General features: G+C 47.1%; 1 protein-coding gene across 3 annotated transcripts; it reads right to left on the bottom strand.

Moving 5' to 3' along the window:
• Positions 1 to 1,952: 1,952 nt before the first annotated feature.
• LOC144943563 (myosin light polypeptide 6-like) lies at positions 1,953 to 11,948 on the bottom strand. 3 transcript variants are annotated; one of them, XM_078871161.1, is made up of 7 exons: positions 11,737 to 11,948; positions 8,124 to 8,151; positions 6,555 to 6,698; positions 6,220 to 6,393; positions 4,836 to 4,913; positions 4,026 to 4,062; positions 1,953 to 2,095 (listed from the first exon to the last, which is right to left on the bottom strand). In XM_078871161.1, exons 1-6 carry the CDS (start codon positions 11,863 to 11,865, stop codon positions 4,034 to 4,036), a joined length of 582 nt encoding a protein of 193 aa, XP_078727287.1. In that variant the 5' UTR covers positions 11,866 to 11,948; the 3' UTR covers positions 1,953 to 2,095; positions 4,026 to 4,033. The 3 variants fall into 3 exon arrangements, with proteins under 3 accessions (XP_078727287.1, XP_078727286.1, XP_078727288.1); XM_078871160.1 differs by lacking the exon at positions 1,953 to 2,095 and adding an exon at positions 2,824 to 3,111; XM_078871162.1 differs by lacking the exons at positions 1,953 to 2,095; positions 8,124 to 8,151; positions 11,737 to 11,948 and adding exons at positions 2,824 to 3,111; positions 7,774 to 7,835.
• Between the last annotated feature and the right edge of the window lie 12,802 nt (positions 11,949 to 24,750).

The raw sequence follows: 24,750 nt of genomic DNA, 5'->3' as shown, positions 1-24,750 counted from the left end.
TAAAACTTTAAATTGTCCAACCGATTGTTGGGAAGGTCAAACAAACGCCTCTAGTTACACGATGATACTCAAACGTGTCGTGATTCCCCTCAGATAAAGGCGTAAAACGTGACAATTATTGGATTTTTAGAATGCGTAATTCCCACACAAAATGGTTATGACTAATTAACATTGATAAAACTGAACATTCCTATTAACTGCAAAAAAGGAAGAAACTCGATTATGATTAGGTGGCACTCGCTCGCAAATGAGTTACAGTGTTTTAAGCAAATTCACTTGGCCTTGATTAGAACAACAATGCCAATTACAACCAATCGATGTGCCCATTAATGCTCATTCAGTGGCCACGTGCATTCATTGCTGCAGACGATCTTGCTGCAGCGACAACAACGACGATGTTTACATTCAGTCGTACACACCGAGCGTTGCACAATATGCTGCTTGACAATCGATTACAGCTGTAATCGTGCTGCTTGTTGCTAGCCACTCGTCGCCTTGGGCCTCTGCTCGGCAACCTCGATACAAACGAAAACGTAAAACAAAGCCCTTCATTGCAGGTGTCTGCCATCCGCAGGCCCCGGTGTTCAAGCACAAGGCACGTTTATTAACGCCGTCTGTGCCATAGCAGGTGTTGGTGGTTTATATTTATTTGTGAAATAACTCAGATCCTCGGAACAGGCCACAAGATGTACCCCGAGCGATTCACACGGACCTGCCAAATTGTTAAATAGTTGGAAGCAAAATTCATAGATTTCGCACCATGAGGTCATCATGCCAAGGGCTTTCAGAATTACTAAAACACCCGCGGTCCTTCACGCAATTCATGCAGTTTCGATGTGGACACCAGCGTGTTATCAACGATCTTGGGCCATTCCTCTTGTGGGTAAATATATAATAGTGGATACAGCACAGCACCTAAACAGGTTCTTGTAAGGACATTATTCATTAAGCCTAAACAAACTCGATTAAACTATTAGATTTTTTAAATAAATTACAGTTTTGTTTGTTTATCTACGACCATAATTACTTCACCTAAAACTCAACACGTTTTTATTCTTTAAAATTGTATGGACACTGCGCCTTGACAATTATTAAGAATCCATTGGTGATGCATCATATTTTGTCTTCAACATGACACAGTTACATCTAAGCCTCATATATAACATTACCTTGTTTTAAAAAAAGCTTACGGAAGTCCTTTTGTGTGAATGGAAGTGTGAAATTACAGAACGCGACACACACAAAGACAAGTTAGCACTATACACTAATTCACAGAAAACCATACACTACTAAAGCTTAGGAGGTAACTTCATTAAATTTTTTTAAAGAAGCTATTGAACACCAAACGATGTCTTTAAGAACAACCACCATTCAAGAAAATTTCAGCAATTAAAACTGCGGTCAGTGTGATATTATAATACGTAGTGTCAGCAGCTTCTGAATATTAAGTAGCACGTTGGAAAAATTGAATTATATCGGCAGCATTTATAGAAGTATCTCAATACCTCCACAGACCCAAATTCCACGAGAAACCAGCACCTCTGCAGAAAATCACGTGTGACACAATAAGGGCGTTCTCAGGATGTATTGCTTCAGTGATCAAGTAGTGTCCACCTGTTCCATCTCAGCTGGCCATGGGCTTGTACCTCCCCAACACCCCTCAATGTGTCTCAAGGTCTCATTCTCCTGATTTCCCATTTATAGCACCCCGTCCACCACCGCCACCCCCACAAGCATTCCACGAGTAATCCCACGTGTTGTAGGAGGCACGTTGGTAGTAGTACTCTGGGCATATAATGGCTCTTACCGCCAGCGATTTGATGAATTTCCGCTATTCAATTCACGGTTCGATTCAAGCATCACATATTTTGTCACAATGCGGTGAACGCAGATGAATCCTGAACCGATTACATATCAAATATATAAACAAAACATTGATTCTTAGCAGACTTTACGCATTTATTGGGAGCTTAAGAATCAATATTAATATTTTTTACACATCATCATCCCCATCATCTGAATTGATCTTTCCTCTCCTGGATGAAGGCCTCCCCAAGCCATCTCCATCTCTCAGTCTTGCGATGCAACAATCCATCTGTTACGGCAAACAAACTGATTGTATCACTTCATCTCTGGTAGACACTAAAAACGGTTTAGACAAACATCTTGAAATAAAGTGCAAGACAGTAAGCTATAGATCGACTTTTTTATGATGAAATCTAAATGTTTTCCTCTTTCTGGAAATAAAACAGGTGTTAAGATGTTCAAAAATCAAATAGAAACATTTTGCAAGGAATCAAGTCTGCATTAACCACACGTACTTGTGGTGAACATGCAAACAAACTTGCTCTCATAATATATGTGGCATTGTTTTTGAAACTGATTGGCCTACACCAGAGAGTCTTCTTTAGGGCCTAGTCTCACCAGTGTTAGACCAGAGAACGCCAAAGGCGAACAGCACAAGGACAATGCACTATCAGAGCATCTATAGCTTGGGATGAGCAGCTATTACGGGAAAGGGTAAAACCTATTCTTATCTTTTCATGCTTTGATGCTGGCAAAAAGGTCCTAGATTGCCTTTTTATTTGTGAATAAACAATGGCGAATTCACCAGTCAACAAAACTCGCGATATCCAGGGGTAATAGATTACACAGTGTGCACTTTGTTTGAACACCTTTGCAGTTCGCACACTTCCAGGATAAATAAAGCATGGCCCACAGGAGTAGAAGAAGACACCGGTGACTTTCACTCGCAAAATGGTAAATGGAAATCCTCATTGCAGATGGGGCATCCGTGTTCCCAAATGCACTTATATTGCAGTACTAATTAAGAGTGAGGCTGTTAAACATGGCTCAGAGACTCGGTACATTTTTTCAAAATGTATTTAAAAATCCAGTACATCACTGTAATTGTTGTCTGTATTTCACGACACTCGTTAACACACAGCATCGTTTAACAATGCACAAAACATGTCCACGACAAGATGTCCATAATACTCATCAGCACGTCATGACTACACAGGTTTCGTAGGGGTTTGACATTTTAAACATTTTCATTGACACAGTAGGTTGAGCTGTTCCAGCCTTTCTGTTAACACCAGCAGAGCAATTCTGAAAACAAAACAAACACAATACATTGTTTTTGTTTACTGACGCCACTCTCAAGGTTTTCCTATGAGTCAATGAGTGGGGAAGGTGAGTGTGTGTGTGTTTAATTATGTTCTATGGGAAACGTGTTGAATGGGAGGCGGGTGTCACTCGACTTGCACTGAGCAAGTGGCCCTCGGGGAGTGGAGGCAGGAAAGGCGGCCTTCAGTCCAGCAAACGGACACACAATACGCGTGCAGTGTAAGTCAATAGGTTTGTGCATTTCGTCAAGATCGTTATGACCGCAGAGGACTGCATGAGCCTTGGAAATAGTTCAATCGATCATAGATGGTAATATTTGATTGATATTGTTCGTTTTTGTACCGACGATGATAAATACTCTATTTAGGTTGCTGCTTTAGTGAACATATACAATAAAACTGTTAAAGTACAATTATTAAAATAATGGTTTGTTTATATCACTACAAGAAAACGATAAAGTGTATGTAGTTCTCTTGAACTAATTTGTGCACAAATTAACAAAATGCCACAATCTCACACCTCTGATTAGCACGGTTGGCTACGCACGGTGTGAAAGAAGTTCAACATTGATACAAGTGAGGTGCTAATCGATGAAGTGTATGTGTCAATGTCTGTTCCCTTCAGAAGGTCATTGTCATAAGCTGGGCACCAGTGATGGTGCCAATTATAATACTGGTACCAGGCCGCACCTTCGGTTAGCACAGTTACGTATGGTGTGAAAGAACTTCAACCATGCATACATACAGACCAAACAGGCAAGTACGGGAAGAAAGAGGGAGCGAGCCGAGTGGATCGTGACTCTCTCCTACGCTTCTCCTCCCTGCTGGTGCCATGCCAGCCATGTGGAATGTCACATTTGTTGTAGATTTGTGAAAAGCAAAGGATGGAAAATGTACCTTGAGTCTCAGCCAGCCAAGATGTGTTTGATGAAAGCTGGAAGTCATAAAACAATGAGACACACAATACATTTAAAGTAAATATCCTCCAAGGAATATTATACACACAAGAATGAGCCAGGAGCCCTCATTATAAAAAAAATCGAAGTGGGTTATTCAGTCAGATGAGCACTGAGGCGATTTCCAACTCCCATTTACAGCCCTGAACCAGTGGGGGAAATTCCACATTGCTATGACAGCGGACCAAATTTGTTTCCCCATAAGGGGGTACTAATTTTATCGACCCAGAAGGATGATGCGCTGACCTGGGGTTTGAATGAAACCTGCAAATTGCGCCAACCACTGTACAATGAAGATGGTCCCGATTGGCTACTTGAACACACATGTTCATCGCCATCGATAATTATCTCACTCATTGGCATCGTCCGTGAGAAAATGAAGCCACAGACGCCTTGCGTAACCACTCTTTTATCGAAATTAAATGTGGCACACCCAGCTAAACATTTTGAAGGGGGCTTATTGTTTTTTTCTATCAAGAGTATCAATTGATTGCATATACAGAACTGTGAATCGAGTTTTCGTTATGATATGTAATGTCTGAAATTAAATGGGCAGTACATCAATAATCATTGTTTATTGCCAATTTTACATTTAGTAAAAATACCCAAAATTATCCATGACATACAATGACCCCTCCAGCACCCCTGGATGAACCCCTGGTCCCAGTAGAGTGGCGTTAGCCGAGTCTAACGCCACGCGGAGACACCTGGTGTCTGTCGCAGTGGTGGAAATTCCACATTGCAATGATACCTTCATAGTTGATGCAGCCACTCGAGTCCTCTTGACCGCTCATCAGCTGCTCCACCTCATCCTCCGTGAGCCGCTCGCCTGCACATAAACACGAAGACAAAGATCGCCCAAATAGGCTGTCAACATACTGTTGGAGCAAGTGCCGTCTGAGAGCTACGATGAAGGCCGGCGCGGCACATGAGGGAATGGGTGGCCAACACTACACCCAGCCATCTTTGTCTTCGCAGTGCTGATGTTTACACACTGCGCCGGGTACAGTAGGGGAGGCCCAGGATCGGTCAAGATATTCGTTACCGGTGTTGGCCATGAGTGCGAATCGAGTTCAGGTCACCTGTTTCGTAGTGCAGTGCGCAAGTCACTGCGCCACTGCTCGCTACACTACACACTCGTGCGCACGCAGATATACGTGTGCACGCACGCACACAGTTTCAGATTCACCCATAGCCAAGTTGTTAATGAACGTTGCACACTTTACTAGTCAGCTACTCTCGATTATCTGTGGAAACAAGAGGGAAAAAACAACACAAATAATTTGGCGATAAAAACATGAGGGTGAAGGCGTACAATGTGTCGTCTCTTTTTCTTGTCTCTTAAGGTAATCGGATTATTTGCCTACGTGTTCATGTGGCCACGGAGTCGCTACGCTCCGACGTTCGATCACGAACGTGACCAAGTTACTGCTTTGAAATTTGACCGCACGAGAGGCGGTGGCCGGGTGACTCAGAGGTCATGGAGCTGCGCTGGAACAACCGACAACCTGGGTTCTGAAGAGGAGTGAACCGATGGTTTCAGCCCAGTCACTAAAACGACTGCACACAAAAACATCATCACATCAAATGTTTGGTTCTGCGCTTAATTAGGCTAAATTTCATCTCTGAGATTTCAACAAAATCTTGGGTTCGACTGCCATGCGGCGAACATTGATTTCAGTGGCACGGCGGGTGGGAAAGTGCTGCCCCCTACTGTATGAACGAGATGTCATTTGTAGGAGTCTCGAGGAGATCCACTTCCACAGGCCATTCCCTCTGTGTTCTTCATCTCATGACATGACACCAATTGCACAATCGGTATAAAATTGGCGACAAAAATAAACGTAGAAAGAAGAACAATCGTGACCACGGGAGGTCGCCCGTACTGCAATATTTAGCTGTCTTGTCTTGGATCTTCTGTTTGCACTTAGTCACATATTCACTTTAAGATGTTTTCTTGTTCATGTTTTTGTTTTTTGTTTGTTGCGGTTGCACCCGATTCAAGAGCCGACTGGCTCACAGGGCTATACCAAATAAATGAAACTGAAAAAACGCTCCGTTTGAGCCGCGTGAACTGTGCCGCTACTCTCCGCCGGGGAGGAGGAGGCGACGAGGGCCCCGGCGCGAGGGCTCACCGAGCGTGGCGAGCACGTGGCGCAGCTCAGCCCCCATCACCCTGCCGTTGCCCTCCTTGTCGAACACCCTCAGGCCCTCCACGAAGTCCTCGTACGAGCCCTGGTCCTTGATCTTGCAGATGGCCTGCATCATGGGCAGGAACGTGTCAAAGTCCATCGTCTTCACCAGCATCTCTGCGGAGGCCAGGGGCGAGATGAGCGATATCAGTCCCAAAAAAAAGAGCCCCACTGCTGTTCGTATATATTCCATACGTGGCATTTCCCACTGCGAAATACCCTCGTGTTTTTACCCCACCTAAAACCAGAGTGAAAGCCCACGTGAGTCGGTAGCGAACCTTCAGGCTTGGGGTTGCCCAGCACCTTCATCACGTCGCAGTTGGTGGGGTTCTGCCCCAGGGCACGCATGATATCCCCGCACTGCGAGTAGGTGATCTTCATGTCTCCCGTGCGGTCGAAGAGCGAGAACGCCTCGCGGTACTCTGTGCGCACACACACACACACAGAAAGATCCCCCGTGTAGCCTTAACAGACTGTTGGGGCAAGTGCTGTTAGCGATCACCTATGAAGGCCGGCACGACACACGATGGTGAGTGGCCAATACCACGCCTGGCCACCTTTGTCTCCCTCGTGGCGATGTTCGCACACCGCACCAGGTACTCATTTGAGGCTGAATCGACCTATGGGAGGCCCAGGACTGGTTCAGATGATCGTCACCGGTGTTGGCCGTGAGCGTGAATCGTGGTGCAGTCACCAAAGATGCCAATGAATGGCGAGCCAACACATCCCAAAGCAAGACCATGACACGAGGACTATGGGTGAAGATGCAGACGGAGATAATTTAGTGGCGTTATGGGGAAGGGACTGCGGTGCACTGTGGTGATTGGTATGTTGATGTACGGTATATGTATATATATATTAAAAATCACATTTACTGATGTCACCGTTTGGCTGACCTGGTAACATTTAGCTGATAGCGTTTGACTAAATGTGCGGCTGCTTTAGTCGACGAGGCTTAGAGAACGGTGACATTAAATCCACAGATTTGAATACCATTCCTCAGGTTGTCGTCGACTCTGGACTAAAATATATACATACAATGTCCACTAAATTAACACAGCCACAAGCACTCAGGATTACAGACTACAGGCTCATGTGTTCTGTTGGTGAGCACCTATTAAGGACGGTACAGCACACGAGGTAGGTGGTGGTGGTGGTGCAGCTCATCTCCCCCTGGCCGCTGGTTCTCTCCGCAGTGATGATGATGATGATAAACGCGAGCAGCATTCGGTTCAACACTGGCTTAAAGGCGAGTCCTGGCCCGCACTATCGCATTCACCATCGTCTTCGCCCTTGGCATAGTCTAAGGGCTAAGACCGCAGCGTTAAATCGAGCCTAAGCCCAAACTCATACACCATAGCATTGGCTTTAGCCGTAACCACATTCTGAGCCCTCACCCCGTGCCGAATCACATCCCTAGGCAAAGCATCATCGTGGGTCTCGTCAGGACTTAAGCAGTTACCGGAACTCGAATAAGAGCACCCTTGGCCCCCTTACCCATAGCTTGAGCTCGAATCGCAAATCTCGCCCTCACCTCCACCCCACGGCGCCGTGCTGGATTCTCGCGCTAAGACGACAGAGCGCTCGCTACCTACCACCCGTGGGCTCTTCCCACACTTCTCGCCTCCCCCACGATCGCAGCGCCGCCTGGCGGCAGCGGGGATGGCGAGCAGGATAAACTAAACTCTCAACGCAGTTGGGCTCCGGAGTCTCGGAGCCCAACTGCGAGTGGTCGGCTTCGCGAGGCCAGGAGAGACCGCACTCACACGAGGGGATGACACTCGCAGTTCCGCACAGATGGATTACAATAATGGTGTTCTGGCAGTGGGGTGCGAATGGAAACCGACCTTCGATTTGATCCTGCGTGAATTCAATCTGGGAAAGAAAGTAAAAGAAACACGTCAGGTTAGATCACGGAAAACGAATACGCCTTTCTTCAGCCGGAGCTGTCCAGGGCTGTGCTGTAGAAACGATCACCTCTAACTTCAAGGGTGACGGCGTTCACAATGCCCGTGGCGACATTGCGACCAAAAAGAGATCTCTGACACGACGTTTTTTTCTGAATGTTTAAAAACGATGTGGATTAAATAATAAAATTAAGGAACCCCGTTGGCGATATTTTCACAGCCCTTAAGTCAATCCACTGCTGGATGAAGGCCACCTCACGCCGTGCCGGTCATGGGGATTATTTGCCCATATTTCACCACGCGGGTCCGTGAGGGTTTGTGAAGGATTTGATGTGCACACATGTTGAAGGCAAGATTAATGTTTTTATACGTTCACATAAAATTCGCACCTCCGATTAGCACAGTTTGGCTACGTACGGTGCGAAAGAAGTTCAACATACATACACACTTTTTTTTATCGCTGAAAGACAGAAATGGGGGCACGTGGATTAGAGAACGCATCCAGGCTAATGACGAAATTTCAACGTTTAAGATAAAGTGAGCGGGGCTTGTGCAGGACACGCCATGGCCAGAAGGGACCACGGGCGATGGTCACGAATAGTGGCGGAAAGGCAGCCAAGGGATGAACCGCATCCGTGGGCACGCCGGTCCTGGAGATGGAGCGGTGAGACCAACTCGTGTTCCAGGCGCTGGGCTGGATTGTTGCATCGCACGGGAGAGATGGCGACGGCTTGGGATCAATCAATCCCGGTCGTGCCATGCATCAATCCAACCCAGCACCTGCAACACGAGTTGGATGGATAGTGGCTGATCGCGATGACGATTGATCTCACGAATTCAGAGGTCAGCACAGCGTGACCCGCAGGAGGCCCGAGCGGACAGCGGCACGGGGACGACTCGTCGAGTCGGGCGAGTTTGGAACTCGATGGTTTTCCCAACGAGGGCAGCACCGCTTAATCGATTAACATCGATCGCATCGCGTGTGTAACATCCGATGTTATTGTAAACTCGTACGTAGGATATATGTACGTGGGGCTACGTGGTGGGAAACAATACATGCTCCTCGCATTCACCGACCCGCACGGACCAGCGTGGTGAAGTATGGCCAATAAACCCCCAGGAACCGATTAGCACGGTTGGCTACGTGCGAAAAAAATGCAGCATCCACCACAGGGGGCCCTCACCCAGTCGTGGACTGAGAATTGCTGTGTATGTACACTATATGTGTTGTGTGCAACGGGTTTACGTGATCCCACCAGCCGCTGGCGGTCTATAATTTAAATTTAGTGTTGAAACGTAGCAATCAATGTAATAGAATCGCGAGCCTATAATCGATTATTCAACAATCGATTATATTTGTCTCGATTTTCCCGTCTCGTTTATATGGCTTCTCGGCTGTTCTGTCTCGTTTGTAACACTGTCGGGTTCGATCGAGCAGCGACGTGACGACATCGGTGTCCAATTCGCATTTAATTTACATAAACAACAAATAACCAATCGGCACGCACGAATCGGCAGATGCACCATGAGCGTGAACACGATCACATCTTGATCGGATAACGATCGCTCCGCCTAGAATCCACGTGTATCACTCGTTCCTGTCACCTGACCTTGATACTACTCCACTTTGTTGAGCTATCATTTGTGGCCAGGTCGCTCCTCCAAAATAAGTTAATACCTCAGTGGGCTTCACCTGGTAAGATAAAAAAATGTATTTTATTTTATTTTAAAGTGATGTGCTTACCTTTCCTATACTTTGCACTCCTACCGTGTGTTGTACTGTTTGTTGTAACGTTCTGACCCGCCCCAACTGGATATCTATCGAAAAGAGCTCCATAGCTCATTGGATTCCTCCAGTATAAATACATGTTCTGATTCTGTGGGGACTGCCATCTCTTCCGAGGCGTTTAGTCAGCATGGAAGAGCAGGCCAGACACCCTGTATTAGAGGGGCTTCTCCAGAGCTCCCCCTGAGTGGAGGCGCTTCCGACAGCATTGGCGCGAGCGGGCAGTTGCAGGGCTGCGCCTCTATGGTGGTGACGCGGCCCAGCGGTAGCGCCTTCGCCGCTTGCTGCAGAGGTTCGATTCCAGTGGCCGCCCTGGTTAATGATAATTAGGGCGCAATAACCACGGTGATAGGCGCCCTGTCTTCTTCACAGTGGGCGGTAATGATCACCTGACGTCATTCGCAAGAGTGGGCCACAATTGTGTTTCGGCGTCAGGGTCCTTGTCAGATTATACAGAAATTACACCGCAAATTACAGTACAGCACTCAATTGGGATTCTACACTCAGCAGCGGCAATCATCGCCCTATACTGGTAGACTAATGCCTCAGGTGACTCGTGCAAATTAAACTATCCTGGTCTCTAGAGTTTTCGCCAACAAAATAAACTAAACAAGATATTTTACGGTTGAAAACGTTTCCACCTCTGGTGGTGCGACCTTGCACTCCTCGACATCGTTACATTACCCAAACCACTCTGCGCGGGCGGAGTGGTGGCGCGGTGGTCGGCGCACTGCACCGTGAGCCGTGACCGCACGAGATCTCTGTTCCCAGGAGATTCCCAGCCACGGCTAACGTCCGTGGCTCGTAATGTCTGCACCGACCCTGGGCCACTCCCCTGCGCCAACCCGCACTGACCAGCGTGCTGAAGCACGCTCATATCAACCCGCACAGCCCACGCGGCGTGGGGAATGCCCTCACCCAGGAGTGGAACAATCGAAACGTGGCACTCCCTTCGGTTGAGAATATCATGCAAATTTCAAGACATTCAAGCTGGCAACGTGAATACCTGCCAATACACACTTGATATGACTGTAATATTCTCGCTAGCTTGCAGGTCGTAACTGTTGTCTTGTTTTCCTCTGTAAACAGAATGCGTCCCCTTGGTCGTGAGCAGCGGCTTCTCAGTAGAACCAATCAGTTACTGCAGCTGTCGCTTAACACGTGCGCGCTAATCACCAACTTATTGCGCAATGATAGTGACTGTGGTGGCGACAAGCGTGTGACGTCGACAATTGTCCATCCACCATGATCACCGCAGCCACCACCACCACAACTTCTACCGCCATCAACATTATTACCACCATCATCATAATATCTATGACGGCCATCACCACCACTGCTACCACTATTAACGAAGACAAAGATGCCCCGTATAGCATTATCAGACTGTTGGGGCAAGTGCTGTTAGCGAGCACCTATGAAGGCCGGCACGGTACACGAGGGAGTGGGTGGCCAGCACCACGCCCGGTCGCCTTTGTCTCCCCAGTAGCGATGTTTGCACACCGCACCAGATACTAATTTTCGGCTGAGTCGACCTAGGGGAGACCCAGGCCCAGTTCAGATAATCGTCACTGGTGTTGGCAGTGAGCGGGAATCGAAAACTCTGGCCGCCAGGTTTGTAGCGCAGTGCGCTAACCGCTACACTACCGCTCCCCACTATGAACACCACTATCACCATAAACCACGATCACCACCGCTACCACTGTCACCAACCATGACTCCTGCCACCAGTGCCACCACCAATGCCATCGTCGTGAGCGCGCGTACCACGATGGTTGAGAGATCGAACGCAGGTTTGGGCGGCTCCGGTGGCGGCGGAGGGGCAGCAGCAGCAGCCGGCTTCGCCTCCTCCTTCTTCGGGGGCTCCACCTTCTTCGCCGGCGCCTTCGGGGCCATGGTTGCGTCGAGGGTGAAGAGGTGTCGCCTGGTCTATGGACGGGTCTATGGACGGCTGCGCTGCGCTTCTGTTGGGCGGCTATGCGAAGTCTCGTCGCATTTATAGAGGCGCGCAGTGGTGAGTGGGTGGGTGAGTGGATGGGTGGGTGGGTGAGTGGGTGGGTGAGTGGGTGGGTGTGATGTGTGGGGGGTGGTGGTGATTGAAGGAATGGTGGTGAATGCAGGGGGGGGGGGCTGTAGGTAGGGGTATGTCACGTAACGTGCCCCCGCCACTTCACCAGAGGCCAGAGGGTCACGGCTATAGATGGAGAAGAGGGAGAGGGGCTGGGCCTCTGATTGTTGCGCGCGGTTTCCGTGAGCTGCCACAAAGACAAAGATCCCTGTTATAGCCCCAACAGACTTTTGGGGCAAGTGTTGTTAGCGAGCACATATGAAAATGCATACGGCACATGAGGGGGTGGGTGGCCAGCACCACGCCTGACCGCCTTTGTCTCCCTCGTGGCGTTGTTTAAACACCGCACCAGGTACTCATTTGAGGCTGAGTCGACGTAGGGGAGGTCGAGGGCTGGTTCTAATAATCGTCCCTGGTGTCGGCCGTGAGCGGGAATCGAACTCGGGTCGCCGGGTTCGTAGCCACACACCACACACACTACCACACACACACACTACATAGACCACACACAATACCACACACACTACATAGACCACACACACCACAAAGACCACACACAATACCACACACGCTACATAGACCACACACACTACCACACACACACACTACATAGACCACACACAATACCACACACACTACATAGACCACACACACCACAAAGACCACACACACTACCACACACACTACATAGACCACACACACTACCACACACACTACATAGACCACACACACTACCACACACACTACATAGACCACATACACTACCACACACACTACATAGACCACACACAATACCACACACACACTACATAGACCACACACACTACCACACACACACTACATAGACCACACACAATACCACACACACTACATAGACCACACACACTACCACACACACTACATAGACCACACACACTACCACGCACACCACATTGCCAAACACACTACCACACACACTACATAGACCACACACACTACATATACCACACACACTACCACACACACTACATAGACCACACACACTACCACACACACTACATAGACCACACACACTACCACACACACTACATAGACCACACACAATACCACACACACCACATTACCACACACGCAACTCCCTCTGCGGCTCTCAGGGAGGGCGACTGCAGCTCCACGCCCCAAGCACCAAGCACAGCAGCCACAGAGATTTACCGTAGCCTCCGGAGTATAAGACGCTTCAGAAAGTAAGACGCACCCAAAGCATGTGTCCGGAAAATTATGAAAATCTGGATAGAGACAAAAACATGCACATTCTAGTTTAAAATACCGAGTGGGGCTCTTATAATCTGGAGACCAATGCAGCAGTCAGAGACAGCTCTCTTCACCGACACGCTTCGTCTCTTGTGTGGTGGGTGCTGGATTGGCAGTGCTTCTATGTCCTTGTGGAGGCTGCTGAGTGATCCAGTGGGGTCATGGTGATATCATGGAAATCATTAGAATCGCATGGAGACCCATAGACTCACTCACATCGAGACCTATCGGCTTGCATAGAGACCCATAAGTTTACATCGACCCACAAGGAGATTCATACACTTCCAAAGAGAACCATGGCCTCGCACAAAGGCCCTCAGGCTCAAACAGACACCCACTGAGTTAGATTGCTCTTTTTCAAAGCGACTTGGCCACAAATGATAGCCCAAGGAAGTGGTTTATCACGTGGAAATGTACAGCAGCCAAATACTCTAAACGCGTGTTTAAATGTGGAGAGGAAAACCGGAGGCCCTGAAGAAAAATCCACGTGACCACGGGGAGAACATGCAAACTCGAAAGATACAGGCGTCAGGGACGGGATCGACATCACGACCACCTGTATACCAGGCGAGGCAAATAACATCTCGACACGCAGGTGCCTTGCCGAAGCAGCAGCAAGTCTTTGTTACTGTAACACGCAGTACTGTGTTGTTGTATTGCAATGACAGGGCCCCGTTGTTGAGTGGGAGTCCTTTCGCCAAACCGGCAGTGTTTGTGTCGCGATCCTGACCAGGGGGTAGCGTTCAAAGATCCATACCGACGGGGCCATGAACCCACTTGCTGTACTACCGTCTACTGGCCCACCTCGCATCTTCCATTTTTGATTTTGGGAAGTTAACAAATCTGCGCGTGATCCACCAACCATTGATTCCAAAGCCCCGGGTCATTCCAGTCTACCCAGCCACCCGGAAAATATTCAGTGAGAAATGAAGAGCTGTCAGCAGCCATGTAGCCTGACCTTGTTTAAATGGGGGCACACACACACAGGGGGGGGGGGGGGGGGCGCCGGACAAAGTCAACGTTAAACTAACGTTGGACTCGAGTTAAACGCCAATCAGGGTGAGTGGCGATGCGACCCGCCGCGCGTTCTCTGCTCTGCACGAGGAATCCGCTGCGGGACACCAATCGATGAATCGCGCCCGTCCGCGCGTCGTGTCTCCCGCAGCGGCTATCGCTCATCTGCACCGCCAGCGTTGGCCAGCTGTCCCTGCTGCTCTTGCTTTTGTTACTGCCAATTGCTGCTGCTGATATTGCTGCTACCACACCTAGGACTGCTGCTGCTGCTGTGGCTCTACTGCTGCTCTTGCTGCTGCGTATACTGCTGCTCACGATGCTGCTGATGCAGCTACTGTTGCTGCAGATGCTGCTATGCGGGTTTGGCTGTGTGCGTGTGTGTTGAACGCGACTCGGGTTGCCTGCAGGCAGATGCTCACAGCTGAGCTATGAATACACGCTGTTGTCACCTGTCCTCGCCTGCTTCATTAAAGACCCTTTAATTAGCCCCGCGCCGTCGCTCCCTCGGCACCGCAATCCTCCTTCATAACCCCTCTCTGCCTTCATTAGGGATAGAGCCCCCTCGACTCTCACCCCTAGTCCACTATCCACTCTCGCTCCACTCCCAGTACCCGTCGCGTCTTCCCGACCACTTCAATTAACGCGGCAGCAGCAGCAGGAGGGAGGGAGGGGAGACTTGATGAGTATTTTTAGCAGCGCCGCTGAGACAAACAGCAGGTTCCGTCTATATAAAGACGGAGACGGCCCCCCGGGGCCTCAACAAAGCCGGCGGGGCTCGAGAGGGCGGCGAAACTACTCGCGGAGCGCGTGGAACATTCACAAGGGATGTGTCACATTGGATGTGTCACATTCACACTCGCGTGTGTCACATTCACAAGGGATGTGTCACATTGGATGTGTCACATTCACACTCGCGTGTGTCACATTCACAAGGGATGTGTCACATTGGATGTGTCACATTCACACTCGCGTGTGTCACATTCACAAGGGATGTGTCACATTGGATGTGCCACATTCACACTCGCGTGTGTCACATTCACAAGGGATGTGTCACATTGGATGTGTCACATTCACACTCGCGTGTGTCACATTCACAAGGGATGTGTCACATTGGATGTGTCACATTCACACTCGCGTGTGTCACATTCACAAGGGATGTGTCACCTGGGACGGGCGACGTTCACAAGGTATGTGTCACATTGGATGTGTCACATTGGATGTGTCACATTGGATGTGTCACATTGGATGTGTCACATTCACAAGGGACCTGTCACAATGAATGTGTTATATTCACGAGGGATGTGTCACATACACAATGTCTGTGTTACTGCACATTCACAATGGTTGTGTTACTGCACATTCACAATGTCTGTGGTTCTGCACATTCACAATGTCTGTGTTACTGCACATTCACAAGGGATGTGTCACATTGGATGTGTCACATTCACACTCGCGTGTGTCACATTCACAAGGGATGTGTCACATTGGATGTGTCACATTCACACTCGCGTGTGTCACATTCACAAGGGATGTGTCACATTGGATGTGCCACATTCACACTCGCGTGTGTCACATTCACAAGGGATGTGTCACATTGGATGTGTCACATTCACACTCGCGTGTGTCACATTCACAAGGGATGTGTCACATTGGATGTGTCACATTCACACTCGCGTGTGTCACATTCACAAGGGATGTGTCACCTGGGACGGGCGACGTTCACAAGGTATGTGTCACATTGGATGTGTCACATTGGATGTGTCACATTGGATGTGTCACATTGGATGTGTCACATTCACAAGGGACCTGTCACAATGAATGTGTTATATTCACGAGGGATGTGTCACATACACAATGTCTGTGTTACTGCACATTCACAATGGTTGTGTTACTGCACATTCACAATGTCTGTGGTTCTGCACATTCACAATGTCTGTGTTACTGCACATACACAATGTCTGTGTTACTGCACATACACAATGTCTGTGTTACTGCACATTCACAATGGTTGTGTTACTGCACATTCACAATGGTTGTGTTACTGCACATTCACAATGTCTGTGTTACTGCACATTCACAATGGTTGTGTTACTGCACATTCACAATGGTTGTGTTACTGCGCATTCACAATGTCTGTGTTACTGCACATTCACAATGTCCGTGTTACTGCACATTCACAATGTCTGTGTTACTGCACATTCACAATGTCTGTGTTACTGCACATTCACAATGTCTGTGTTCCTGCACATTCACAATGTCTGTGTTACTGCACATTCACAATGTCTGTGTTACTGCACATTCACAATGTCTGTGTTCCTGCACATTCACAATGTCTGTGTTACTGCACATTCACAATGTCTGTGTTACTGCACATTCACAATGTCTGTGTTACTGCACATTCACAATGTCTGTGTTCCTGCACACTCACAATGTCTGTGTTACTGCACATTCGAGGTGGATGCGACGAGAGAAGAGGTGCAGAACTACACGGAGAGAGAAATCCCAGCGTGATTGCTTCCTGCGTTGAACATAGCACCATAGCTTAGACGGAGTCCCTTTTGCCAATAACATCTCTCAGCACAGCAACATTAGATTGACAAGGCTGACTCTGCTGATGCAACCCCAGAAGGTTGACACCGGTCCAAAAGTGTTCTTGGTTAAATAAAGAATATTGGAATGAAACACCAATGGAACACCAATGGAACACCAATTGAACCTTATGGCGGGACCCCGGGGTCCCGAATAAACGGAAGTCAAATTCGTAAAGGCCGCGAGCCGCCTGGCGCGGATCGTTCTGTTCTCGTGTCCAAGCACAGCAGGCAGCAGCAGGCAGCAGCAGGCAGCAGGCAGCAGCAGCAGGCAGCAGCAGCAGGCAGCAGCAGCAGCAGGCAGCAGAAGCAGGCAGCAGCAGCAGCAGGCAGCAGCAGCAGCAGGCAGCAGCAGCAGCAGGCAGCAGCAGCAGCAGGCAGCAGCAGGCAGCAGCAGCAGCAGCAGGCAGCAGCAGTAGCAGCAGCAGGCAGCAGCAGCAGCAGGCAGCAGCAGAAGCAGCAGGCAGCAGCAGCAGCAGCAGGCAGCAGCAGCAGGCAGCAGCAGCAGCAGGCAGCAGCAGCAGGCAGCAGCAGCAGCAGCAGGCAGCAGCAGCAGGCAGCAGCAGGCAGCAGCAGGCAGCAGCAGCAGGCAGCAGCAGCAGCAGGCAGCAGCAGCAGCAGGCAGCAGCAGCAGCAGCAGGCAGCAGCAGCAGCAGCAGCAGGCAGCAGCAGCAGCAGCAGCAGGCAGCAGCAGCAGGCAGCAGCAGCAGGCAGCAGCAGCAGCAGCAGGCAGCAGCAGCAGCAGGCAGCAGCAGCAGGCAGCAGCAGCAGCAGGCAGGCAGCAGCAGCAGCAGGCAGCAGCAGCAGCAGCAGCAGCAGCAGCAGCAGCAGCAGCAGCAGCAGCAGCAGCAGCAGCAGCAGCAGGCAGCAGCAGCAGCAGGCAGCAGCAGCAGCAGGCAGCAGCAGCAGCAGCAGGCAGCAGCAGGCAGCAGCAGCAGCAGCAGCGAGGATGAATGCGCACAAGAGCTGAACAAGCGAATGCTGCACTCCGTGCTCGGGTATGGGCAGGATCATAATTCTTATCCAAAGCTGCTCAAACTGCCTACACCACTTAAGTCTTTTATTTGTCATCACGGTATGTATAATACAGTGAAATTGCTCTCTTATCTTCATTGTTATTTGTGACCTACCAATGTCTGCAGCCAGGATCAATCGATGACAATCCTATTACCTGCAGATATTTAACAGATGAGATGCGTTGCACCGTTGCTTCTTCCTGTTTGATAATACTTCTCTTGTCCGTATGCATCTGTGCAGATATGTTTTTTTTTGCGGTTAAGCCATAGTCCCCACATACCGCTCGTATCAATGCGGATAAGAGGAGCGGTGACCCACTACTCTGTAGAGTAACATTGGTATAAACGCTTGTTACAATATGAACAGTGCATTGAAAACGCGTACTATATTATGTACTGTTTACAAAGTGTGTTCACAATCCACACCGAGAAACACGATGATTCAGAGAGGGGTGCAAATTATTTTTTCGATAGCGTATTTAAATAGAGATACTGCAGGGAAGTAGTTTTCAGTGTTGAAAGTATCGTTCAACAAGACAACACGTGCCACCATCCTTCAAACCGAGTCAAGAGCCGCATGGTCACAGGGCTAGACCTACTACATGAAATGAAACTAAAACCCATTGGTGAAAAAGAGCACAGTTTTTGTTTACATTATGATAGAATATTTATGCGAGAGACAGAGGCTTATGGGACCCCGGCGTCCTGCCATGAGGTTCAATTGGTCTCACGTTGTGTTCAGTTCACTGTGGAGGTGCTGGATGCATTTTTGCATCAGGATCGTGAGAGGTGCCAGTGGCTTGGGGAGGCTGATAGGAGTTGTTAGTAAGTAAGGAGTTGTTAGTGAGTAGGGAGTTGTTAGTGAGTAAGGAGTTGTTAGTGAGTAGGGAGTTGTTAGTGAGTAGGGAGTTGTTAGTGAGTAGGGAGTTGTTAGTGAGTAAGGAGTTGTTAGTGAGTAAGGAGTTGTTAGTGAGTAGGGAGTTGTTAGTAAGTAGGGAGTTGTTAGTGAGTAGGGAGTTGTTAGTGAGTAAGGAGTTGTTAGTAAGTAGGGAGTTGTTAGTGAGTAGGGAGTTGTTAGTAAGTAAGGAGTTGTTAGTGAGTAGGGAGTTGTTAGTGAGTAGGGAGTTGTTAGTGAGTAGGGAGTTGTTAGTAAGTAGGGAGTTGTTAGTGAGTAGGGAGTTGTTAGTGAGTAGGGAGTTGTTAGTGAGTAGGGAGTTGTTAGTAAGTAGGGAGTTGTTAGTGAGTAGGGAGTTGTTAGTGAGTAAGGAGTTGTTAGTGAGTAGGGAGTTGTTAGTGAGTAGGGAGTTGTTAGTAAGTAGGGAGTTGTTAGTGAGTAGGGAGTTGTTAGTAAGTAGGGAGTTGTTAGTGAGTAGGGAGTTGTTAGTGAGTAGGGAGTTGTTTGAGTAGGGAGTTGTTAGTAAGTAGGGAGTTGTTAGTGAGTAGGGAGTTGTTAGTGAGTAAGGAGTTGTTAGTAAGTAGGGAGTTGTTAGTGAGTAGGGAGTTGTTAGTAAGTAAGGAGTTGTTAGTGAGTAGGGAGTTGTTAGTGAGTAAGGAGTTGTTAGTGAGTAAGGAGTTGTTAGTAAGTAGGGAGTTGTTAGTGAGTAGGGAGTTGTTAGTGAGTAGGGAGTTGTTAGTGAGTAGGGAGTTGTTAGTGAGTAAGGAGTTGTTAGTGAGTAGGGAGTTGTTAGTAAGTAGGGAGTTGTTAGTGAGTAAGGAGTTGTTAGTGAGTAGGGAGTTGTTAGTGAGTAAGGAGTTGTTAGTGAGTAGGGAGTTGTTAGTGAGTAAGGAGTTGTTAGTGAGTAGGGAGTTGTTAGTGAGTAAGGAGTTGTTAGTGAGTAGGGAGTTGTTAGTGAGTAGGGAGTTGTTAGTGAGTAGGGAGTTGTTAGTGAGTAAGGAGTTGTTAGTGAGTAAGGAGTTGTTAGTGAGTAGGGAGTTGTTAGTGAGTAAGGAGTTGTTAGTGAGTAAGGAGTTGTTAGTGAGTAGGGAGTTGTTAGTGAGTAGGGAGTTGTTAGTGAGTAAGGAGTTGTTAGTAAGTAGGGAGTTGTTAGTGAGTAGGGAGTTGTTAGTAAGTAAGGAGTTGTTAGTGAGTAGGGAGTTGTTAGTGAGTAAGGAGTTGTTAGTGAGTGAGGAGTTGTTAGTAAGTAGGGAGTTGTTAGTGAGTAGGGAGTTGTTAGTAAGTAAGGAGTTGTTAGTAAGTAGGGAGTTGTTAGTAAGTAAGGAGTTGTTAGTGAGTAGGGAGTTGTTAGTGAGTAGGGAGTTGTTAGTGAGTAGGGAGTTGTTAGTGAGTAGGGAGTTGTTAGTGAGTAGGGAGTTGTTAGTGAGTAGGGAGTTGTTAGTGAGTAGGGAGTTGTTAGTAAGTAGGGAGTTGTTAGTGAGTAGGGAGTTGTTAGTGAGTAAGGAGTTGTTAGTGAGTAAGGAGTTGTTAGTAAGTAGGGAGTTGTTAGTGAGTAGGGAGTTGTTAGTAAGTAAGGAGTTGTTAGTGAGTAGGGAGTTGTTAGTGAGTAGGGAGTTGTTAGTGAGTAGGGAGTTGTTAGTGAGTAGGGAGTTGTTAGTGAGTAAGGAGTTGTTAGTGAGTAAGGAGTTGTTAGTGAGTAGGGAGTTGTTAGTGAGTAGGGAGTTGTTAGTGAGTAGGGAGTTGTTAGTGAGTAGGGAGTTGTTAGTGAGTAGGGAGTTGTTAGTAAGTAGGGAGTTGTTAGTAAGTAAGGAGTTGTTAGTGAGTAGGGAGTTGTTAGTGAGTAGGGAGTTGTTAGTGAGTAGGGAGTTGTTAGTAAGTAGGGAGTTGTTAGTGAGTAGGGAGTTGTTAGTGAGTAGGGAGTTGTTAGTGAGTAGGGAGTTGTTAGTGAGTAAGGAGTTGTTAGTAAGTAGGGAGTTGTTAGTGAGTAGGGAGTTGTTAGTAAGTAAGGAGTTGTTAGTGAGTAGGGAGTTGTTAGTGAGTAGGGAGTTGTTAGTGAGTAAGGAGTTGTTAGTAAGTAGGGAGTTGTTAGTAAGTAGGGAGTTGTTAGTGAGTAAGGAGTTGTTAGTGAGTAAGGAGTTGTTAGTGAGTAAGGAGTTGTTAGTGAGTAAGGAGTTGTTAGTGAGTAAGGAGTTGTTAGTAAGTAAGGAGTTGTTAGTGAGTAAGGAGTTGTTAGTAAGTAAGGAGTTGTTAGTGAGTAGGGAGTTGTTAGTGAGTAGGGAGTTGTTAGTAAGTAAGGAGTTGTTAGTGAGTAGGGAGTTGTTAGTGAGTAGGGAGTTGTTAGTGAGTAAGGAGTTGTTAGTAAGTAGGGAGTTGTTAGTAAGTAGGGAGTTGTTAGTGAGTAAGGAGTTGTTAGTAAGTAAGGAGTTGTTAGTGAGTAGGGAGTTGTTAGTGAGTAAGGAGTTGTTAGTGAGTAAGGAGTTGTTAGTGAGTAGGGAGTTGTTAGTGAGTAGGGAGTTGTTAGTGAGTAAGGAGTTGTTAGTGAGTAGGGAGTTGTTAGTGAGTAAGGAGTTGTTAGTAAGTAAGGAGTTGTTAGTGAGTAAGGAGTTGTTAGTGAGTGAGGAGTTGTTAGTAAGTAAGGAGTTGTTAGTGAGTAGGGAGTTGTTAGTGAGTAGGGAGTTGTTAGTAAGTAAGGAGTTGTTAGTGAGTGAGGAGTTGTTAGTGAGTGAGGAGTTGTTAGTGAGTGAGGAGTTGTTAGTGAGTAGGGAGTTGTTAGTAAGTAGGGAGTTGTTAGTAAGTAAGGAGTTGTTAGTGAGTGAGGAGTTGTTAGTGAGTGAGGAGTTGTTAGTGAGTGAGGAGTTGTTAGTGAGTAGGGAGTTGTTAGTGAGTAGGGAGTTGTTAGTAAGTAAGGAGTTGTTAGTGAGTGAGGAGTTGTTAGTGAGTGAGGAGTTGTTAGTGAGTGAGGAGTTGTTAGTGAGTGAGGAGTTGTTAGTGAGTGAGGAGTTGTTAGTAAGTAAGGAGTTGTTAGTGAGTAGGGAGTTGTTAGTGAGTAAGGAGTTGTTAGTGAGTGAGGAGTTGTTAGTGAGTGAGGAGTTGTTAGTGAGTAGGGAGTTGTTAGTGAGTAGGGAGTTGTTAGTAAGTAGGGAGTTGTTAGTGAGTAAGGAGTTGTTAGTGAGTAGGGAGTTGTTAGTGAGTAGGGAGTTGTTAGTAAGTAGGGAGTTGTTAGTGAGTAGGGAGTTGTTAGTGAGTAAGGAGTTGTTAGTGAGTAGGGAGTTGTTAGTGAGTAAGGAGTTGTTAGTGAGTAAGGAGTTGTTAGTAAGTAGGGAGTTGTTAGTGAGTAGGGAGTTGTTAGTGAGTAAGGAGTTGTTAGTGAGTAGGGAGTTGTTAGTGAGTAAGGAGTTGTTAGTGAGTAAGGAGTTGTTAGTAAGTAGGGAGTTGTTAGTGAGTAGGGAGTTGTTAGTGAGTAAGGAGTTGTTAGTGAGTAGGGAGTTGTTAGTGAGTAGGGAGTTGTTAGTGAGTAAGGAGTTGTTAGTGAGTAAGGAGTTGTTAGTGAGTAAGGAGTTGTTAGTGAGTAGGGAGTTGTTAGTAAGTAGGGAGTTGTTAGTGAGTAGGGAGTTGTTAGTAAGTAAGGAGTTGTTAGTGAGTAGGGAGTTGTTAGTGAGTAAGGAGTTGTTAGTGAGTAAGGAGTTGTTAGTAAGTAGGGAGTTGTTAGTGAGTAAGGAGTTGTTAGTGAGTAGGGAGTTGTTAGTGAGTAAGGAGTTGTTAGTGAGTAGGGAGTTGTTAGTGAGTAGGGAGTTGTTAGTGAGTAAGGAGTTGTTAGTGAGTAAGGAGTTGTTAGTAAGTAGGGAGTTGTTAGTGAGTAGGGAGTTGTTAGTGAGTAAGGAGTTGTTAGTGAGTAGGGAGTTGTTAGTGAGTAGGGAGTTGTTAGTGAGTAGGGAGTTGTTAGTGAGTAAGGAGTTGTTAGTGAGTAGGGAGTTGTTAGTAAGTAGGGAGTTGTTAGTGAGTAGGGAGTTGTTAGTGAGTAAGGAGTTGTTAGTAAGTAGGGAGTTGTTAGTGAGTAGGGAGTTGTTAGTAAGTAAGGAGTTGTTAGTGAGTAGGGAGTTGTTAGTGAGTAAGGAGTTGTTAGTGAGTAAGGAGTTGTTAGTAAGTAGGGAGTTGTTAGTGAGTAGGGAGTTGTTAGTGAGTAAGGAGTTGTTAGTGAGTAGGGAGTTGTTAGTGAGTAGGGAGTTGTTAGTGAGTAAGGAGTTGTTAGTGAGTAAGGAGTTGTTAGTAAGTAGGGAGTTGTTAGTGAGTAGGGAGTTGTTAGTGAGTAAGGAGTTGTTAGTAAGTAGGGAGTTGTTAGTGAGTAGGGAGTTGTTAGTGAGTAAGGAGTTGTTAGTGAGTAAGGAGTTGTTAGTGAGTAAGGAGTTGTTAGTAAGTAGGGAGTTGTTAGTGAGTAGGGAGTTGTTAGTGAGTAAGGAGTTGTTAGTAAGTAGGGAGTTGTTAGTAAGTAAGGAGTTGTTAGTGAGTAAGGAGTTGTTAGTGAGTAAGGAGTTGTTAGTAAGTAGGGAGTTGTTAGTGAGTAAGGAGTTGTTAGTGAGTAAGGAGTTGTTAGTGAGTAAGGAGTTGTTAGTGAGTAAGGAGTTGTTAGTGAGTAAGGAGTTGTTAGTAAGTAGGGAGTTGTTAGTGAGTAGGGAGTTGTTAGTGAGTAAGGAGTTGTTAGTAAGTAGGGAGTTGTTAGTAAGTAAGGAGTTGTTAGTAAGTAGGGAGTTGTTAGTGAGTAAGGAGTTGTTAGTAAGTAGGGAGTTGTTAGTAAGTAAGGAGTTGTTAGTGAGTAAGGAGTTGTTAGTGAGTAAGGAGTTGTTAGTGAGTAGGGAGTTGTTAGTGAGTAAGGAGTTGTTAGTAAGTAGGGAGTTGTTAGTAAGTAAGGAGTTGTTAGTGAGTAAGGAGTTGTTAGTGAGTAAGGAGTTGTTAGTGAGTAGGGAGTTGTTAGTGAGTAGGGAGTTGTTAGTAAGTAAGGAGTTGTTAGTGAGTAGGGAGTTGTTAGTGAGTAGGGAGTTGTTAGTGAGTAGGGAGTTGTTAGTGAGTAGGGAGTTGTTAGTAAGTAAGGAGTTGTTAGTGAGTAGGGAGTTGTTAGTGAGTAGGGAGTTGTTAGTGAGTAGGGAGTTGTTAGTGAGTAAGGAGTTGTTAGTGAGTAGGGAGTTGTTAGTGAGTAAGGAGTTGTTAGTGAGTAGGGAGTTGTTAGTGAGTAGGGAGTTGTTAGTAAGTAAGGAGTTGTTAGTGAGTAGGGAGTTGTTAGTGAGTAGGGAGTTGTTAGTGAGTAGGGAGTTGTTAGTGAGTAAGGAGTTGTTAGTGAGTAGGGAGTTGTTAGTGAGTAAGGAGTTGTTAGTGAGTAGGGAGTTGTTAGTGAGTAGGGAGTTGTTAGTGAGTAGGGAGTTGTTAGTGAGTAAGGAGTTGTTAGTGAGTAAGGAGTTGTTAGTGAGTAGGGAGTTGTTAGTAAGGAGTTGTTAGTGAGTAGGGAGTTGTTAGTGAGTAAGGAGTTGTTAGTGAGTAAGGAGTTGTTAGTGAGTAGGGAGTTGTTAGTGAGTAAGGAGTTGTTAGTGAGTAGGGAGTTGTTAGTGAGTAGGGAGTTGTTAGTGAGTAAGGAGTTGTTAGTGAGTAGGGAGTTGTTAGTGAGTAAGGAGTTGTTAGTGAGTAAGGAGTTGTTAGTGAGTAGGGAGTTGTTAGTGAGTGAGGAGTTGTTAGTGAGTAAGGAGTTGTTAGTGAGTAAGGAGTTGTTAGTGAGTAGGGAGTTGTTAGTGAGTGAGGAGTTGTTAGTGAGTAAGGAGTTGTTAGTGAGTAAGGAGTTGTTAGTGAGTAAGGAGTTGTTAGTGAGTAGGGAGTTGTTAGTGAGTAAGGAGTTGTTAGTGAGTAAGGAGTTGTTAGTGAGTAGGG

Source organism: Lampetra fluviatilis, chromosome 31 (assembly GCF_964198595.1).
Source record: "Lampetra fluviatilis chromosome 31, kcLamFluv1.1, whole genome shotgun sequence".
Taxonomy (NCBI): domain Eukaryota; kingdom Metazoa; phylum Chordata; class Hyperoartia; order Petromyzontiformes; family Petromyzontidae; genus Lampetra; species Lampetra fluviatilis.
This window is presented reverse-complemented; position numbering and strand designations above follow the sequence as displayed.

What these genes read in the sequence shown, in the direction of transcription:
- LOC144943563 (XM_078871161.1), bottom strand. Translation starts at nt 11,865, where the DNA reads ATGGCCCCGAAGGCGCCGGCGAAGAAGGTGGAGCCCCCGAAGAAGGAG. An exon ending in GGGCAACCCCAAGCCTGAAG is followed by an intron (nt 6,394 to 6,554) that starts GTTCGCTACCGA and finishes TGGCCTCCGCAG; the next exon opens with AGATGCTGGTGAAGACGATG. An exon ending in CCACGTGCTCGCCACGCTCG is followed by an intron (nt 4,914 to 6,219) that starts GTGAGCCCTCGC and finishes GTTTATGTGCAG; the next exon opens with GCGAGCGGCTCACGGAGGAT.